Source organism: Tinamus guttatus, unplaced genomic scaffold (assembly GCF_059628265.1).
Source record: "Tinamus guttatus ecotype Peru unplaced genomic scaffold, ASM5962826v1 Tinamus_guttatus_pri_ptg000480l, whole genome shotgun sequence".
Taxonomy (NCBI): Eukaryota; Metazoa; Chordata; class Aves; order Tinamiformes; family Tinamidae; genus Tinamus; species Tinamus guttatus.
In genome coordinates, this window is record NW_028289014.1 from 669619 (window position 1) to 685625 (window position 16007).

Consider the following 16007-nt stretch of genomic DNA (forward strand, 5'->3'; position numbering starts at 1 on the left):
GACAGCTGCCTCTGTAGAGCTGCAGCAAGGCCTGCTGCCCATGTCCCACATGGGCGAAAGGGAGAAGTGCTGCTGCCCCTACCCTGCACACCAGGAACGCCCTCACTCAGCAGCCAGCCCCGTGCCAGGCCGTGTGACAACCTGCCCGTGCTCTGCAGCGGGTCTACGTTGTCTATCAGGGGCTTGTGTGACACACAGCTCAAACAGCACCGAAAGAAATGACAGGGCACAGGCTGAGCCAGGTGGTGTAGGTGGTAAATTAGGCATTCTGTATGGAAATAACCAAGTTACTGCAATTACAAAATCTCAGCAACGAGAGAACACATCAATCCTAATTACATCAGAGCAGCAGTGAGTGATTGCTGAGCATTTACAGCTGCGCTCACCACAGAAAGGTCCTCAGCCACTTTCGCTTCACATTTTTATAGAAACCTTCAGAGCTTATTTTTTGTGTTTGTGTTGGAGGCGGTTCTGTTTTTATTTTGCCTTCAAATGACTTGGGCTCAGATCCATGCAGGCACTTACATGCCAAAATACCACAGTGACCTACGCCAAGGGCATATTCATGCCAAGGAACAGCACATCTGTCTGCAGGAATTCTGGCTCATAAGAGGCATCCGAGAGGTAGCCACAGAGGCTGCTGATCTGCAGCACAAGGTGTCACATTCAGGCACGTGCTCTGCGACCAGCCCTTGCTCTGAACTGCAGCGCTGCGTGGTTCAGTCTCTTCTGTGCTGTCGGGATTTTGGTTCATTTTCAGACAACAGGAGGGAAGGGATTACATTTTTTTATTGGAAGGATAAATGTGGCTTGTAACCACTTTGCAACACTGCCAGACCTGCAGGTGAAACCCTGGTTGTTTCCAGCTATGATTAACAGGAGGAACATGGCCAAAGATAATACGGAAGGGAAGGAATGAAGTAAGGAGAGCCAAACACTGCCCAAATGGCAGGAGGTGGATACATCCGTTAGCTGGACCATGAACAAGGCAGATGCAGCAAAGCTGAATGGGGATGTTAAAGGAGAAGCACTTGGGACAGTAACTTTAACTATTCAGGATCTTTTTGGAAATGCCCGTATCTGAGATACCCAAACCAGTTGCAGCCAAATTTCGATAAACCCTAAGCATCTGCAGGCCCATTCAGAGCTTACTGGTGATTCCCCAGGGTTTGGGTCTGGCTCTGTCCACACATTGAGCTGCTAAATACAAAGCATCTACATTCATCACTTGTTAGAGAACTGGCCTCTGTGTGCAAGCTGGGCCCTGGATCCCACCTGCAGCTGCTCCTTGCAGATCACATCAGCTGGCAGAGCAGATGCTGCTGCAGCAGAACTTGTTCAGATAAGATTTTCACCACTGTTTTTCAGTTGATTTTACAGGTTATTTGTCGTCTATATATTTCAGAGAAATTAAACTCTGAAGTGTGTGAGGGGGTCTTATGTTGCACCACCCTCATAAGTGCAATGCAGTTAGAAAAAAAGAAAAAGAAAAGCTGATATCTCTATAGTTCAAGTACAACTTATCAGGGACAAACTGCTCTACGGATCACAGTCTGCCCACTGGGCCTATCCTCCAGGATCTGGATGTGTTTACATTTCCTTCCCTGCAACCTGACTCTAAAATGACTGCTTATCTCTGTCTCCTGCTGTGGATTAGGAAGGCCAGTGTTACGGGTTACCACTGAGAACCATATTAAATCCCTATCCTTGCACTCCAGCTTACCACCAGTCACAGTGATCACAGTTCTCTTGGCACTGAGTGCTACAGAGGGAAGTGCTGCCACTTTTCAGCCATCAGGTAAAAGGCCATCAGGTAAAACTCCTGATTTGAAGCAGGCTGCAACGCTATGGTAGATCTGAGCTAGATTTTGATCTGTCCTTTAACAAGATGCTTTTCCTTCCACAACCACTTTATGGCTGGAGCAGTAACATGGTTTGCTTCATGTCGTAGTCTTACCAGTCAAGCACATGTCTCTGCGCCAAAATCAGCTTTTGGGCATGAAGGAGGGAGCCTGATGTTCTGTCTGACTCCCTTTCCTCACCCCATTTCTTTTCAGTTGTGGAATGAACTGCCCTGCTGGAGGGTTCCAGAAACATTGCTCTAGTCTCCATGCAATTTGGAGAGTACCAGTACTTTGGAAAACAATGCACTTTTCCTTCTACCTTCCTATAGTTTTGTATACCACAGTTACATAGTAACTCAGGTGCAGTAATTAAAAACTGAGCTGTGGCTCTGGAGAGTTACTAACTTGCAGTATAAATTAAGACCACTCTGGAGCTGAGTGGGCCTTTTCTTTTAAAAGGCCAGGGCCCTGCAGTTACAGTCAAGGCTAGAAAATCTGTGGTATGAACTTCTTTCCCATAGAGCTCAGCCAAGATCAGCTCGCAGGTCAACACATTCTAGTTTCTCAGGCAAAATAGTTCCCTTCCAGTGCCTTTTGCTGCTGGTGTAGGTCAGGGTAAAACCTCCTCACTGCTAGAAGGAGCTTCATGACTGCTGAGGCTCACGAGGATATACACGAGCGCCAGCAAGATCACGTTGTAGGAATCACAGCACAAAGCCTGCACTTCTGGAAGCAGTGCAGGTCTAGCAAGGTTTGACTTGAGAGCAAAGTCTAATTGTAGAGATCATGTCACCAAGGGAGCGTTTCCACTAACCCCAGAGACTTTGGACCGGACTCTCTGTGACTAGCTGGGTGCTTCTGCCTTCTGAATTTTGAAAACAGAAATCAGATTTGATGTCACACCTGAAGAACTGGTCTGAAGAATTCAGTAAATCCAATAGAACAAAGTGATTAAAGGCAATAAGACTGCTAAAGTTTGTGAGTTCAGCCAGCCCTTTCCTAACATTTTAGCATTTTGTAAGCAGGGCTTCTGTACTGGGGCAAAAATACATGGCCAGTTAATGAACTTGTTTTCCCATTAGCACGATCAGTTCCCTCCAAGCCTGGAAACACAGATTCAGTTTCATACCAGCAATTGGTCAAAGTAAGACTTTTTCCCATCAGAGAATACTAGCTGCATCAAACAATTGATGGAATAATTAGGGTATTACCAAAGTGCTGTCAAGTATGGACTTAAAGAACAACTCAAAAACAGACACAAAATTATTACTAAGTGAATTAAAAGAATAAAAAAATAATCATAATAAAAATAAAGATCCTAGGACTTGACATGAGCAGCACAATTGGGGAAACACCCCCCAGCAGGTGGGTCTTCCATAGTCAATGTTTGACCTGGAAATGAAATACAATAAGATCAACAGCACTCATGGAACCTGGGTTACAGTAGAGGGGGAGCTGCACGCAGTCTCCCCGGTCAGGTTATTCCTCTAGGAGGCACTATGTTAATAAAAAAATAAAAAATACAGCTGCATAACTGCATAGTGGTCATCTCTGAGCGCTCCTCTGGGAGTCAGCGGTTCACATAGGCACAAGGAAGGGTAGTGTCAGGGACAAAATGCAAGATCCCAGGAGCAGGACATGCACGGTCATATGGTCACAGAGGCTGCTGGAGAGTTAGTACTGCAGACAGTCAGGTGCTGGTTGTTGTCAGTGGAGCACTTGGGGAGGTCATCTGCCTTACAGAGGATCTTGGAGAGGATCTTATGGAATGTGTAGCGGAAGTCCCTGATCCTGTAGGCGTAGATGATGGGATTGATGACAGAGTTGGCGTGGGAGAGGATGATGGCCATGTACATCACCCACTCAGGCTTGGATCTGGAGAAGTCCTCATGGAAGAGAGAGATGCAGTTCAAGATATGCAGGGGCAGCCAACAAAAAGCAAAAAGTCCTACGATGATGGCCAGAGACTTGGCTGCATGAACCTCCTTCTGTAGTGTGGTCCTGGAGTTGCCCATCAGTTCGATCTGATGCAGCTGTTTGCAGGCGACCATGAATATCTTGATGTAGATTCCAAGCATGATCACGAGTGGCAGCAGCACACAACCAAAGAAGTTGAAGTACACCATGTAGCTCATAGTCACCACGTTCTCAAAGAGGCATGAGATGAAGCAGCCATGGTGGTCCTTCCCAGGGGCAGCCCCTGTCTGGTTGGTGGCGTTGGGACACCCACTCATGGCTTTATTCCAGCCCATAAGCGGAGTCAGTCCAATTGCAAAGGACAGGACCCACAGCACAGCGATGAGGCCTCTTGCCCGCTTCCCAGTTACCAGACTATTATACCTAGAGAATCAGGAACAAAACCAAAATGGAGCCATTACGTAAAGGAGCGCTTGTGACTTCGCTGCGCGGCAGTTAAAGCCACCCACGGTCTGGCCAATATCCCAAGAGCCCCCTACCCCTCCGCAGGAACCCACCTCTGCCATCATTTGGGGGGATCATGCCGTGCCTGCTCACACTCACTGGGCTCCTGCGAGGTGCCCTGCACTGCCCCTCGCCCCTGAGCATCAGGAAAGGTAAGGACTTGGGTTCCTCAAAGGGCTTTGTCGCTGCATGGCCCTAAGCTACCAGCAGCAAAGAGGTGGCTGTAGAAGGAAGGCTCCTCCTGCAACCAGCTCGTGCTCGGAGGATCCGCTGCTGGGCACGCGGGGGCACGCGAGGCCGCCTGGGCCCGGCCAGCAGCACCGCGTGTTCCGACGGCCTTTGCACCGCAGCCAACCGGCTTCAGCTTGGGCTGCTGGAGCCTGCAGCAAAGGCAGCCTGTGCTGGAGCCTGCAGCTGTCCAATAATGTGTCTCGGCTACCTCACAGATTAATGTGGGAAGCATATGTGTGTGTGGAAACTGTGGATCCTACGAGCTTCCCAAACAGTGCAATTGCTGGCTTCCACACGCCAGGATGCAGCCCACGCTAGGGTGTTGTGGTTGGATAACAAATACCCTGAAAGGCTTCTCTGTGCCAGCATCCGAAAGCAACTGCTAATGATAGATTCCTTAAGAGCCGTCCAAGCCAGGGCTGTGTCGCTCTTCAGCCCTGGATCCAAGCAGGGGAGCTAGAAGCGCTGCGCCCGTCTCCCCCCTTTCGCCTCGCGCACCCCTCGCTGCTGCCAGATGAAGCTTGTGCTCTCCTGCCCCACCAAGTGGGTGTCAGGGCTGCAGCTTTAAGTCCTTGGGCACCTGCTGTTCCCGGTGCTGGCCGGACGCTCAGCAGTGGCCTGGGGACCAGCTGCTGCGTCGCGGGGCGCTGCAGAGGCCCGCACTGCCCCCGCACCAAGGGCTGGGCGCCTGCGTAGCCAAGAAGGCCAAGGTGCCCCCAGGTGCACCCAGGAGCAAAGGGAGCTGGAATAGAAACAGTAACGCAGCAACAAGGAGCTGCTTGGGACGCACTTAGAAGAGCTCCCAGTCTCACAGCATCGCTCGGATCGCTTTGCAGGGATAGGGAGAGCGCAGCGAGTGCCAGACGGACAACATGCGAAATCCATTATTGTCCTATCTATAGCAAATGAGCATCCCCTGGCCTGCCCTGTGAGCGGCCCCCCCCTGCACCCTCCGCGGTGCTTGTTTACTCTGGCCTCCCTGCCCGGCTCCTCCTCGCCCAGGAACGCTGCTCTCCCTTTCTTCCGGGCTCTCATTCCCACAGCAGCGCAGCTGTGCGCGTGAATCAGCCCCGGCCGCGCGCGGGGCCGCCCCGGGCTGCTCCGCGGGGCCGCGGCGACGCGGGCGGCCGCAGCGGGCGCCGGGCGCGGGGGCGCGCGAGGAAGCGGCCGCCTCTGCTGCGCAGCAGCCAACACGCTGCGCCCGGAGCTGCTCGACAGCGGCGCCGACCACCGAGGGGTTTTTTCCTGCACTTTTCTCTCATTATGACTAACCTCTGACCACTTCAGAAGGTGAGAAATTATCAGCAGATGGGGCGGCGGCGAGGCCAGGGCCGTTGTTCTCACAGGCCGGTGTTAGGTGCCTGTTTTCAGCAGCTTGATCCGATTCGCGGCGGAGGCTGCTCAAGATTTGATTTGGGGCAGTAGCCCAGAAATCCCACTGCCTTCAGGCCCTCACTGGCAAGGTCAGAGTCTCCAAAGCTTCTGCCTAATGGTCTTGGCCAGTGCCCTAGGGAGCAGCCGTCGCTGCTCCTGCCCTTTCATCAATCTGCAAGTGGGAGTAAAATACCTGGGCCCAGGCTGCTGCTGTTCCCTCTGAGCTGATCACTTAATGGCTCATTTGCTGCCTCTGTCATGAATGTCACAATGACTGGTGTAGTAAGAGTGGAAAATGCAAAAGGAAACATTTCTTATTTCAGGAACAGACTGAAAGAATCAAGCTCTTCCTGGAGGTAGTTTTGTTTGTCTGAAACAAAGCAGGCTGCTTGCAGGCAATGTAATGAAAAGCAGGACTGGCTTCGTGCACGGCGTTCACGCAGCCCCCACACAGCCCCACATGGTCTTTTTCCTTTTGCCACGTTCCTGACCCTTTCTGCAAGGGAAGGCTCTGCTCCAAGGCGTGCAAAACCAATTAAGAAGTTACTTGACTTTCTGGGGGCTGTGATGGAGGCTGTTTGTTTTAGCGCTGCTCAGCCCTGCCCAGCGCAGGCAGCATCGCGCTGAAGCAGAGCCCCGCGCTGGGAAGGAGGGATGGAGGGACGGGACGGGTCACGCTCCCTGTTTGCACGGACCAGGGCTGAGCGACGGAGCCAGCTGCGTCCCTGGTGTTCAGGGAGGACATGGTGGAAAGTGAAGTGGGGCTACTTAGTCCCAGTGAACATGGCACCCCTTCCATTTGCTCCTTCTTTCCTCAGTGACGCTGCACGGACGCACTGCAAATTCCTCCCAACACTCTCGGTACAGCAGCTCAGTAGCAGGTAACTCCGGGCTCACAAACTGTTTCCTCGCTGCAGCTGTCCGGACAGGCAGACGAGGAAAAGGCGCCCTGCAGAAACCCGCCGCGGAGCTACAGGCCAGAAGAGGCCCAAGTGGCGTTTAGGTTTACTTGGTGCGCTGCATTTTTTCACTAATTGCCTCACTATTGCCTTAATAAACCCGTCGGATGGGACATTGTATGGGTCTGCAGTCAGCAGAAGCTAAGCACATGCTTAACAGTAAGAACATGCCCAGCCGTTATCAGATGAAGGCGCTCGGAGCCTTGCCGACCGGGCCACGCGCAGGAGCACCCTCCAGCAGCAGCCGAGCGCGCGGCCGGGCACCCTCCTGCCGAAAACCACCGCCAGCAGCAGCGGGAACGGCCTGCGGGGCCGCTGAGCCCGGGTCTCTTCTAGGCACTGCAAAACATGAACAGGCAGTGAGGGACGAGGAGCTTCTCACAGCTCCGAGCATTCCAGCAAAACCCCTCCTCGCTCTCCTGGGCATCACATTATTAGGCAAGAAGCTATTAAGGTAAATTTACTCACCTAAGTCTGTCCAATTAATGTATAACAAATATTGAATCTCCTCTATGTTTCTGCCTAGAGGCATCAAGAGGTTCTCTAATGTAAATACCAGCTGAATATTTTTAAACGATTTATTGAGATCAAATAACCTGGCGATACATTAGCTCCTTCTGCATAGCCGGGCAGCCTCTTAGCTGGCGCAATGGTGATCGATTAGCCAATTAGCCCAGCTCCCACCCGGCTGCCGGCCGTGGACGTGGGAGCACCAGGTCGGGCTCAGGACAGGGCCCTTTGCCAGGGGCTCCCTCTTGACTGGGTCCCTCCGCAGTGACATGTTGGCAAACTCCATGTTTTTTTTTTTCTGGAAAAGCATCGTGGCAACTGCCGAAATGGCTGTGCCAGGCGCTAGTGCAGGGCGCTGGACAATGGCCCTCTGCAGCACTTCTGCTTGCTAGGACGGCCGTGTTTTAGTGAGAAACAAGCGCTTTGGCACTGCTGGAGAGAGGCCAGGGCAGCCGGTGGGCGCTGCTGAGCACAGCTGGGCAGAGCCGATGGCTCTGACCCCGCACACCTGCTGGCACTGCAGGGCTGGGTGTCAGCAGCTGCCATCAGTGCAGCAGCAGCAAGCAGGGAACTGCGCTCCCGCCTGGTGCGCAGCTGCTGCCCTGCTCTGCTCTGCACTGCACAGGAAGCTTGTGCCAATTCTCCCCCGAAAGCAGTTTTTGATGAGCAATTTCCGTCACTAACTTGCAGACGAGCTGATGCCCTGTTAGATGGGCTGAGCGCCGTGATGCAGCGCCAGCGCGGCCGGGGGCGACGGGGCTGCGCGGCGGCGCTGCGGCTCTCGCCGTTCTGCTTCGTCTCCCCCTTCGCCCATGCCCAGGCCGCTGTCACGGCGAGGCGAGCAGATGGGGAGCCTGCAGCGCGCGGCCCGTGCAGGTGCTCTGGTGCAAACAGGCAGCGACAATTTATATGTTTCTATTTTAAGTATAAAGGGAAATACACAGACACCTCCATTCAGGAGGTTAGCAAGCAGTCTGGCTGCCAAGCATTGTGTCCTCGCCATTTACTTGCAGCTGTACCAAACATCTTGCTCTTTTTTTTCTGCAATACAGTGGCACAAAATGAGTGCCATTGCTGCTGCTGTCTGCTCCATGCACAGTCGTGCAAAGGAGATCACATATCAGCTGCAACATCCCGGCAGAACATTTTTAATGAACCATTGGAGGGGGGAAAGAAAAAGGAACAACAACAAAAAAGGCTGTGCTATTTTACCAGGAAGGAGTTGGCGGGAGAGAGATAAATCTGATTAGTGGCTACAATATCAGCTAAGGAAGGAGGACATCTGGGTTTCTCCGTGTCCAGTCGTAGACAAATCACTTCCCCTTCACATCTGTCCCTGTTGTGCGCGGGGAAGAGCGGCTGCTCCCGGCCTTCCTGTCCCGCCTGCACCGGCCCCAGCCCCGCGCGTGCAGCGCGGCCGCACACAGGGAGCCGGGGCTCCCGCGCGCACGGGGACACACGCGTGGAGCAGCGGGACGAGGGGCCGCGCACTCGGCAGCCGCGCGGGGCCAAGCGCCGCCCGTGGGCAACCTCTTGTGCTAGGCCCTGTGCGGACACGCAGCTGAGCGCGCCGGGGCCAGGGCGGCTGCTCCGGCGCTGTGTGTGGGAGCCGCCGCGCGCGTGGGGCCGCTCGGGCCTCGAGGGCTCCATCGTGGCAAGGGCTGCTCGGCTCCGCCGCGGCTCTTCCCATCACTGGTCACTGGTTGAGTGCTCCAGGTTTCTGCCTTTGTGTTGTGGTTTGGCCTTGTGTGGAACAAAAGCTGAAGCCTCTGAAGGAAGCGAAGAGGAGCTGTGTGAGGCGAGGCCGGGCCCCCTGCACCCGGCGCGTTCCCTGGCTCAGCCCCTGCGGCGGGAGCAGAGCAGCCGCTCCGGGATGAAGCGGGACTGGCCTGGGCTGTCTGTCCCTTGGGAACGATCCTGCCTGGGAGCAGAGGCCCGCGGAAGCTGCTTGATGCGAGACACAAAGTACCAGCAGCAACACACAGAGCAGGACCCACCCCAGCCCTGGAGAACGGGGAGCCCTGAGGTGGCCATCGGCCGTGGGCTGACACTGGCCAGAGGTGACTTTGGCAGCAGCATGAGGAAGGCACCCCTGGTGCCCCACGGCTCCTGGCGAGCAGCCGCGTCCGTACGCTCATCCCGCCCCGCGCTCCGGCTTCGCGGGGGCTCCGGCAGAGCCGCGCGGAGGCCAAGGCTGCCCTCTACAGCTCCCGGCCCCGTGGCCGGCTCGCCGCCCGCCACTACCTGTTCCCAGCGCTCGGAGCGGGGCAGTGGCCGCTGCGCTCAGCAGCCGGGCCCAGCCTGCGCCACGAGGCCGCCCGGCTGCCCAGAGCACCAAAATGGGATTCCCTGGTTGCCATAAATCGACGGCAAGGCCACTTTTTCGCCCGTGGACACGTAAAGCGAACACGAGTCCCCGCGAACTCCCTGAGCCGCGGGCCAGCGCCGGCGCTGCGAGTCGCCCGAGGTGCAGCTGCGCTCAGGGCAGCCCCTGGAGCGTGAAGGGCAGCGGGGCTGCCAGGACGGGCACCGCGGGAGGCCGAAACGCGGGAGGCTGCAGGCGCTGCCCGGAGCGCCCCGCAGAACTGCGGGTAGTGGAGCTGGGGCGCACACAGGCAGGTCGATTCCACACGGGCAGCAGAGCACAGTGTCTGGCCCTGGTTGCCACGAGCGCCTTGGAGCAGTTTCCACCCTGCACACAGCAAGTCAGCGCTTGCCCCGGCCTCCTGGACCGCCCCCGGCCCAGCCCGGCACCGCGCAGCAGTATTGTGGGCCATGCAGGACGATGCCAAGACACGAGGCACAACCGGGGTGCAGGGCAGCGGGAGGCTTCCCCGCGTCCTTCCAGGCACCCCAGCCCTGAGGCCTAGGGACCTGACGGAGGTGCACGGAGCCACGTTGATGGAAACGCGGTCACAGCTCAGCACACCGGCTCTTACACCCCGACACGGGGACACATCAGCACTCGAGGTGCCTCTGGGGCGCTGCCAGGCACTGCATGCCCTTCTGTGGCCCCACACAACAGCCCTGAGTCCCTGGGCACAAACCCACTTGCTAAGAGCACCATGAGCTCCGGGAGCTCTTCCCCGGGCACCACCCTCCCTGCAAGACAACGTGATCGGCCGCAGCGGCACCCAGGGCAGAGGATTTTCCTCATTCCAAAGCTCCCAGCACCACCAGACCTCCCAAGGGCAACCGCAGGGAGCTCTGGGGTGCCCAGGCTGAAGAGCCCAGAAAAATGAGGCGCGAGCCCTGAGTCACAGGGAGCTACCACAGCACAAACCGCACAGAGCAGCTCCGCTCTCACCCACGGGCCCCGGGATAACACCCATGGGCAGGGAGGGCACGAGCGCCGCTGGAGCACCCTTCTGCAATGAAACAGCCCGAAACCTTCCCAAAGGGCCCAAAGCGCCGGCCTCTCCCAGCCCCAGCAAGTTCCTACCCACCCGCTTCCCCGCAGAGCCCCGTGCCACGTCCCGACCTGCGCCCCTGCGCACACGGCGCCCTGGTCCCGCGGGGCAGGGGCAGCCCCGGAGCCTGCTGTGCGCGTGGAGCCGCCCGCGGCGACGCCAGGGAGGGCAACTGCTCCCGGCTGCCCGCGGGGCCAGGGCCTTGTGCCCGGACCTGGTGTCAGCGAGGGGCTTAGGAGGATAATCCGCTCGGCAGCGCATCCCAGGCCTGACGTGTGCCGGGCAAAGCCGCGGGAGCAGATGGCACCAGGGGCCGGCAGAGCCTGGGGCTGCTAATCCCGAGCGTCTCGCGGCGCACGAGAGTGGCCGCCTCCTGCCCGGGGCAGCCACAGGAAGGGCACAGGGCCCCGAGAGCCCCTCTGGGGGTGCTGAAAGGTCTGAAGCAAAATTCTGCTAGATTTAAAGCTTGCCTTGTTCACCTCCAGAATTAGCCAGCTTTCTTAATACAATTGACCAAAATTGAAAAAAATCCCCTGTGTCCAAGCTCCGGGCTCTGCCCTCCGCTGAGGCCTGGGAAGGGCCCTGGCAGGCGGCACCGTCCCGCGCTGCTCCGGCTCCCGCTGCGCCGTTCCCACCCGGCACCATCTCCCCTGGTGGACATGGGGGCTCCGAGGTGGCTCCCTGCAGGGGGTCGGCATCTGGTAGCAAATTAGCACCCAAGGGGACTAATTAGTGCCCAAGGGGAGGACTGGGCAGATGTGGGCTCCGCGTCAGGCACCGCGGTCAGGAGCTCCGCCGTGCCTAATGGAAGGATTTCCCTTCGGAAAGGAAATGAAGCAAGGGCAAAAGGAGGAAAAGCGGCTGCAATTCTCCACCTGCCGCCCATAGCAGCAAATGTCAAGGCTGGCAGAGGAGGCCCAAGGCCCTGAGGAGGATTTTCCCTCCCTGGTGGCTCTAGCGCTTCCTCTGTTCGTAGATACCCAACAAGTCACTTAGCTGAGGACAAACAGTGAAGTTGGGCAGGGGCTTCCTGCTCCTCTGTCCTCTAAGCACAGAGTCTCTTCTGCCTTCCCCTGTTCCTGACACACTCATTCCAGGTGTGTCCTACCATGAGCCCTACCCAAGACTGCCGCGTAAGGCTAGTAAGAGGGGCAGATGCTATTACACCTCCAAAGCTTCCCCAACTCGCTGCTATGGGGCCGAGGGGTGAAATCCACCCCTGGAGAACGCCAGCAAGCAAAGCCTAGCACCACCCAGGTGTGAGACGTGACTTCCCAGGACAAATTTCCTGCAAATTTTCCAGGACGAATCGCCCGGCTCCGGCCTTGCAGGTGCTGCAGGGAAGAGGGCGCTCCAGGAAGGCTCCGTGGAGCGGGAAGCCAGGACAGGTCGGGGCGTTTGAGGAGCAGGAGCCGCGTCCTGGTGCGAGGGGCGGCGGCGGGAAGGGGCTCGGAGCAGCAGCTGCGCGAGCCGGAACGGGCCGGGGCGGGTCTTGAAAAAGAGTAAAATTGACAAAGCAAACTAAAAGCAGCTTCCAGGGACATGAAGCGTGCACAACCTCGGATCAAATCCAGACAATATTTATAGCCAGAAGAGGGAGGATTCCCAAGTGCCATTTTTACATTTTAGAAGACTTATTTTTTTCTAATGTCTACATGAGAACGTACTGGTTCCTTTCCGGAGAGGTCGCCTCCGCTTTACAAAACGGTGCAGCAACGCAGGAAGGGTTAAGCAACGTGCAAAGTCTGCACCAGACACCCCCAACCTCACTGCTGCAGTTTGACAGACACAATTTTCCTCTTCCCGATGGGATTTTGGCCCACAGTGGGGAAGGCCGCTGTTATCCAGGCGCTCCCGCAGCCGTGGAGCAGCCCGGGGGCCGTGCGACACTTGTCTGCGTTGGTTAGTGTGGCCTGGGCAGGTCAGGCCGTGCGCCGGTTCAGAGCATTTCCTTAGGGCTGAACCCTTCATGCCCTGCTCGCAGGCTCCCCATTGCTCTCCAGAACAAGTATTTTAGTGCTAAACATTTTTTTTCTAAAAATCTTAATTCCTACAAGCAGATCAGCAACTTTTCCTTTCTCCATCCAGAAACTGTGCCTGCATCTACCCAGAACGGGTTGTTGGACAAGTCACTCACCTGCTCCTGAAGCCAAGAGCTGCTCATTTCCCTCCCACACCAGCAGCCCGTAACCCACCAGCCCCCTAAGGTGCTTTTATTGTGTAGCTCCCCTTTTAGGCCATAGGAACAGGCCTCAAAGCCGAGACAAAGTTTAATCCAACCCTCCCACTTCGGAGCAGACCGGGCTTGGATTCATCCTATAGCTGAAAGGGCTGGACGTGTCAGCTAGGAAGCAGGTCCAGGAATGGAGACATCTGTGTAAATGGAATAAAGTGCTAGCCTAAGATGGGCTGAAAAAAACGATGTTGCGAAAGCACCCTGAAATGAGGCAGATGTGCCCTGGGGTTTTATCCCACACAGGTGCAGGAATGGGCCAAAAGTCTAGGGAATTAACTGGAAAGCAAGAGAGTGGAAAAAGAAAAAGGAAAGAAAGAGCAAAGGAAATTCTTTCTTTCTTGTCAGTTGTCAGAATCACTTCCCTTCTGCGCGCACACGCAGGAGGGAACGCGCTGCTGAGCAGAAACTGAGCTCAAACAGGTCGACTTCTTCGGCCAAGCTCTGCAAAACCCATTCGCGGTGCAAAGGAAGACGGCTGCAGTCAGCGGCCCACGCTGGAACATCTCGCTTGTGATGGGTGGTGCGATTAAACTGAAACCTAAAAAAAGCTCAGACGGCCTCGTAGCTGCCGCTCGGCTGCTAGACCCCATGGCAGGAAAGCCCCGAACTGACGGGCCCGTCACCCAACTCCGTTATCCCAGCGCAGCTGCCGGGTGGGAGCCGCCGGCAGCGCCGGAGCCCTCCTCTCCTGCTGCCTCCCGGGCTGCAGAGCGGCGCTCGGCGTCACGGCGTTCCCATGCTCCGACAACACGCGCAGCCGCTCAGCGATACCCGCGCTGCCGTTACCGCTACTTGTCATCTGCCTGATGAGCAATTCCTATTTGCATAATGTCTGGGGCCTCTCTGACGCAAGGGGCCAGAACAGGGCTCAGGGGGTTTTTTTTAAGGTCATTGTAGGGTGAACGCGTTGCTTGTGCAAGGCAGGCGCCAGCGACAAGCCGGACGCAGGACGCTGCAGCTCACATGGTCACACTGCTGCACCTCTGGTTTCTCCCCCCATTCTGCCCTGTTTACCCCCAGATTCCACTGCAGACCATCCCCCGGAGCAGCCCTGGGCTCCCATGACTTTTCTTGGGGAGGGACAAGAGACATATGATTAAGACAGGCAGGTCACTGTAACCCAAAATCCAGAGCTCTGGAGCATTTCAGCTTAGGAAGCTGCTGCACTAACTCACTGTTACAGTGCTTGTAAAATATATTTAGTACATTTTGTCCAGTTTATTGCAAAGTCTCCTAGCTGAGAAGGAATCTAATTTAATGTCTTTCTTTGACATTGGGCTTGTATAAACGTCTGAACTGTAAGGTTTTGAAAACTGAGGTGCAAATCCTTTCTCCTTCCATGTCCCCCTCTGCCAGTGTGCGCACGGAGCTGACGTCCTGTGAGGGTAACTGAATTTCACACCCATTCACTGAACACTCAGGAAAAGGAGCCTATGCGAGCGCAGAAACACGCACTCAGCATCTGTCAATGTAGCATCTTGCACTTTCATCCTGTTCGTTTTAGTTCCCCAAACACCTAAAGAGCCTATTCAGCCCAGACCATGCTGGAAATGCAGGCACATAAAAAGTCATTTAAAGCTCCACTTAAGGTGACTCTCAGCTTTTCTAAAAGCATTGCTCACTAAGAGGGACCTCTTAAGGGACAGCTTGCAAGGTGACTTCTTTAATGGGCTGGGAAGTGGAAAGAAAAAGTGGTATTTCATTATCCGGGAGATGCCCAGATACCACAGCAATGGGGGTTGTATAAATACCTGCATAGATTAACTAGGCTATTCCTTAGCTCACTCCTGCATCGCTGTGTAGCCCCCCAGGAAGTCACTGATCCTCCCAAGACAAATATCCTTAAGAAACTGAGCGCCTGAGTGTACTTTGGAGTAAGTGACCCGAGACGGATCCCAGCCCTGCAACAAGTGACTCCAACATCTCTCACAGTTGCGAGCAACCTCTTATGGGAACGCAGCGGACCGGCATTCCCCCGTGCTAAAGCAAGGAAAGTCACGGCCCCGTCTGTCAGGGAATCGGGCAATTTGCCCGTCCTCCAGGCTCTTACCTCAGGGGGATCTTAATAGCCAGGTACCTGTCGATGGCCACTGCCAGCAAGCTGAAAATGGAGCTTTGGGTCAGCACCAGCACGAAGCAGGCGAAGAAGAGGCAGCTGTGGAAATCCGCTTGGAAGCCGATGCTGATGGTGATGGCAAAAGGGATGGCGAGCAGACCCACGGCGATGTCGGCCACGGCCAGGGACACCAGGAAATAGTTGGTGGCGTTCTTCAAGGTGCTGTTGATGGCCACGGCCCAGCACACCAGCACGTTGCCGGCGATCGAGAGCACGGCGATGATGAGCTCCAGCGCGATGTAGGTGGTTTTCATAGTGTCCATGGCGAGCGGCCAGGCCGGGGAGCTGGAGCCGTTCATGGGAGCGCGGCGCTTCCCGCGGGTTCCGAGAGGCCACGGGGCAGCGCTGCCCGCGCAGCAACACCCATGTCCGGGCTGCGGGGCCGGAGGGGCGCGGGGGGCGCCGGGCCGCGGCCCCGGGGGGCATCGGCGGGGGCCGCGCTCAGCGCCGCGGCGCGGAGCCCGAGCGCGGGGCCATGCGGGCCGGGCGGCCCCGGGATGCTCCGCTGCGCTGCGCTGCGCCGAGCCCCGCTGCGCTGCGCGGAAAGGCGCTGCCGGCCGCGCCGCGGCTATTTCTGCACATGGGGCGAGCGGCGCGGGGCGGGGAGCGCGGAGCGGAGCGCGGCGCCGCCCCCGGGCGCCGGGGCCGGAGAGCCCGGGCACCCCGCGCCGCCCCGGGCACCCCCGCGCCGCCCCGGGAGCCGCCCCGGGCACCCCCGCACCGGCCCCGGGAGCCGCCCCGGACACCCCCGCGCCGCCCCGGGAGCCGCCCCGGGCACCCCCGCACCGGACCCGCCGCCTCCCCGGGTACCCCCGCACCGGCCCCGGGAGCCGCCGGTGCCGCCCCCCGTGCAGCACGAGTATAAAAACTCCCGCAATACCCTGGAGCACGGACACTGCTCCCCGT

The 16007-nt window shown here is 57.0% G+C and overlaps 1 protein-coding gene across 1 annotated transcript; it reads right to left on the reverse strand.

Moving 5' to 3' along the window:
• Window positions 1-2979: 2979 nt before the first annotated feature.
• Window positions 2980-15493, reverse strand: ADORA2B (adenosine A2b receptor). Its single transcript, XM_010219571.2, has 2 exons — window positions 15036-15493; window positions 2980-4184 (listed from the first exon to the last, which is right to left on the reverse strand). The coding sequence occupies exons 1-2, from the start codon at window positions 15398-15400 to the stop codon at window positions 3491-3493; spliced, it is 1059 nt and encodes a 352-aa protein (XP_010217873.2). The 5' UTR covers window positions 15401-15493; the 3' UTR covers window positions 2980-3490.
• Between the last annotated feature and the right edge of the window lie 514 nt (window positions 15494-16007).

Excerpts from the sequence above, each read along its gene's own strand:
- ADORA2B (XM_010219571.2), bottom strand. The coding sequence starts at position 15,400 with ATGAACGGCTCCAGCTCCCCGGCCTGGCCGCTCGCCATGGACACTATG. Across the intron at positions 4,185-15,035 it reads GCTATTAAGATCCCCCTGAG|GTATAATAGTCTGGTAACTG; the intron begins GTAAGAGCCTGG and ends CTGATTCTCTAG.